The sequence below is a fragment of the Pongo pygmaeus genome, chromosome 16, assembly GCF_028885625.2.
Source record: "Pongo pygmaeus isolate AG05252 chromosome 16, NHGRI_mPonPyg2-v2.0_pri, whole genome shotgun sequence".
In the NCBI taxonomy this organism is placed as follows: Eukaryota; Metazoa; Chordata; class Mammalia; order Primates; family Hominidae; genus Pongo; species Pongo pygmaeus.
Window position 1 is genome coordinate 1,679,543 of NC_072389.2, and position 3,487 is coordinate 1,683,029.

The 3,487-nt window shown below is 39.5% G+C and overlaps 1 protein-coding gene across 1 annotated transcript; it reads right to left on the reverse strand.

The window, feature by feature from the left end:
* Positions 1 to 487: 487 nt before the first annotated feature.
* LOC134738303 (ESX-1 secretion-associated protein EspI-like) lies at positions 488 to 1,225 on the reverse strand. Its single transcript, XM_063652748.1, has one exon. It carries the CDS (start codon positions 1,223 to 1,225, stop codon positions 488 to 490), a length of 738 nt encoding a protein of 245 aa, XP_063508818.1.
* Between the last annotated feature and the right edge of the window lie 2,262 nt (positions 1,226 to 3,487).

Consider the following 3,487-nt stretch of genomic DNA (forward strand, 5'->3'; position numbering starts at 1 on the left):
ATTATTTATTAAATAAAAAGTCATTTTCCCATTGCTTACTTTTGTCAACTTTGTTAAAGATGTGATAGTTGCAGGCATGTGGACTTAGTTTCTAGTACTCTAGTCTGTTCCATTGGTCTATGTGTCTGTTTTACTAACAGTACCATGTTGTTTTGATTACTATAGTCTTCTATTTAGTTTGAAGTCATGTAATATGATGTCTATAGCTTATGTCTTGCTTTAGTATTGCTTTGGCTTGGCTATTCAGACTCCTTTTAGGTTCCATAAAAATTTTAGATGTTTTCTATTTTGTGAAAAATGACATTAGTAGTTTGATAGGAAAAGCATTGAACCTGTAAATCGCTTTGAGCAGTATACTCATCTGCACACAGATGATACTCCAGTGTATGTTCTGTGGTTGATGGGTGAAGTGTATTGTAATTCCAAATGGTCAAGTCAGACCCTACCCCTGCCCGGCTCCTCCTCTGTCAGAGCTCGAGACCTCTAGTCAGGGGCCCTCTGCAGCCACCGGAGATGGGACTGAGGGCCGCTTCCTGCCCTCGTGCAGCTGCTGCAGGGCAGACCGCCTGGCTTGGCCGCAGCCACAGGAACATCTGGTCCTGTTTCCGAGATGTGGGGAGTGCGGGCGGGCTCGGGAGATGCCTGGAGGCTGCTGCCTGCACACAGAAGTCGGCTGCAGCTTGGGTGCCCAGGCGGGGTGGAGGTGCATGGCCTGGTCGGCCTCGGGATCGCCAGCGTGCCAAGCCTGAGGGCCCCCAGGCCGTGCCTGCCAACCACTCCTCCACCTGAGGGAGATCGGGGCCGCTGCCCTGGGCACTCGGCAGTCACCCCATGTGGGGCTGAGTGGCGGTTTCTCAGTTCTCGATCCTGTGCAGCCGCCGCCGGGCAGAATGCATGGCTTGACCACAGCCACTGGTACACCAGGCCCTGGTTCTGCGAGGCTGGGAGTGCGAGCGGGCTCGGGGGTTGCCAGGCAGCTGCTGCCTGCACACAGAGGGAGACTGCAGCTTGGGTGGCCAGGAGGAGGAGCATGGTCTGGGTGGCCTCTGGAATGCGTGCGCGCCATGCCTGAGGGCCCCCCTGGTGGTGTCACCTGCCCCGGTCTTCCTCTGCTGGAGCCTGGAGCAGCTGGAATAGCCACTCTGCAGTCACAGGGGATAGAGTTCAGTTTTCTTATCCCACGCATGCACACAAAAAGGTAACTATTCTGTGAGGTAATTAACATGTTCGTTGACTTCATTTTAGTAATCATTTCAGAATATGCATATAAACGCATCACATGTACAATTTTTATTTCTCTATTACACCTCAGTAAAGCTGAAAGAATTAACAGTCACAGTTGGAAACTTCAATATCTCATTTTAATTAATGGATAGAAAAACCAGACAGAAGCTTCATGAGAAATACAAGACTTAAACAACAGTATAAGCCACTGAGAGCTAATACACATATACAGGACAGTCCATCCAACAACAGCAGAATATACATTCTTTTCAAGTGTATATGGAACTTTCTCTAGGATAGGCCATATCTTCATCCACAAAATATGTCCTAATCTATTTTAAAAGTTTGAAATCATACAAAATATAATTTACAACCACAATGGAAGAAACAAAAGATAAATAAGTGAAAACTGGAAAATTCACAAAAATGTGGAAATTAAACAATACAGTCTTCAACTACCAGTGAGTGAAAAAATAAATCACAAGCAACATTATAAAATATCTTGAGACAAATTAAAATAAAAACAAAACATACCAAAACTTATTGAATACAGTGAAAGTAGAAAATATATGGATATAAACAACTACATTTAAGAAAAAATCTCAAATCAATATCCTCACTCTATACCTAAAGGCAGTGGAAGAAAACAAAAAAAGACTGAATGCAAAGCTAGCAGAAGGAAAGAAATAATAAAGAGCATAAATCAATAAAATAGAAGGTTGGAGAGCAGTAGAATGAACACAGATTCTTTGAAAGATCAAGCCTTTCACTATATTGACTGAGCAAAACATGGAAGACTAATTTTTAAAACAATAAATGAAAGCAGAGCCATTACTACCAACTTCACAGAAATGCAAAAGGATTACGGGAGTATACTGTGAACAACTGTCTAACAACAAATTAGGTGCCCTGGATGAAATGGATGAATCGCTAGAAAGACACAAACTACCAAAGTGGCTCAAGAAGAAAGAGAAAATCTGAATAGACCTATAACCTAGGAGATTGAATTAGTAATCGAAAGCGATTAACAAAGAAACATTTATGACCAAATAGCTGCACTAACTGTTAAGTCAACCTAACATTTAAAGAAGAATTAATACCATTTCTTCTCAAACTCTTCTGACAAAATATATGAAGAAGGAATACTTGTTAATTCATTGTTTGATAACAGCATTATCCTTATCCCAAAGCCAAAGAGAGCACAAAAAGGAGAACTACAGCACAATATCCCTTATGAATATATAAGCAAAAATCTCAGCAAAATACTAGCAATACTAACAAAATACTAGCAGCAATACTGTATAATCAAAGGATTGTAAACTATCACCCTGTGAGATTTATCCCCAAAATGCAAGGGCGGCTCAACATATAAAAAATCAATCAGTGTAATAAACTGTAACAGGAAAATGAATAAGCAGGTGATTATTTCCATTGGTGCAGAAAAAAACATTGATGAAATACAACACCCTTTTATAATAAAAATACTCAATAAACTATGCATGGAAGGGAACTTCTGCAACATGACAATCGGATGTATAAAAAACCAACAGTTAATATCATGATCAATGATGAAACACTGAAAGCTGTTTTCCTAACATCTGGAACAAGACAAGGATGGTGCATTTGCCACTTGTGTTCAATGTAGCACTGGCAGTTCTAGCCAGAGCAATTAGGCAAGACAAGGAAATAAAAGGCATCTAAATTAGAAATAAAAAGTAGAAGTAAAATTATATCCACACATGATCTTATGGGTATAAAGCTCCAAACAAAACACAAAACCAATTATAACTAATAAAAGAGGCGGGATGCAAAACAAACCTAGACAAATGAGCTATATTTCCATACAGTTGTAAAGAACTATGAAAACATTTTTAAAATTCCATTTATAATAGCATCAAAGAATAAGTTATTCAGGCAGAAATCTAACCATGATGGTACACACAAAACTTTGCTGAAAAAAAATAAAGAGTGTGGAAATAACTGGAAAGACATTCTGCATTCACGGGTTGTAAGACAATATTGTTAAGATGACAATACAGATTCAATGCAATACCATCAAAATTCCGAAGGCATTTTTGCAGAAACAAAGAAACTCGTTCTAAAATTCATACAAAAATTCAAAGGATCTGACATTCAAAACAATCTTGAAAAAGAATATTGGAAAACTCACATTTTTCAGTTTCACAGCCTACTACAAATCTACAGTCATCAAGAGACTGTGGTACTGGCATAAGACCAATAGACTTTTAGACCAAAAGAACAG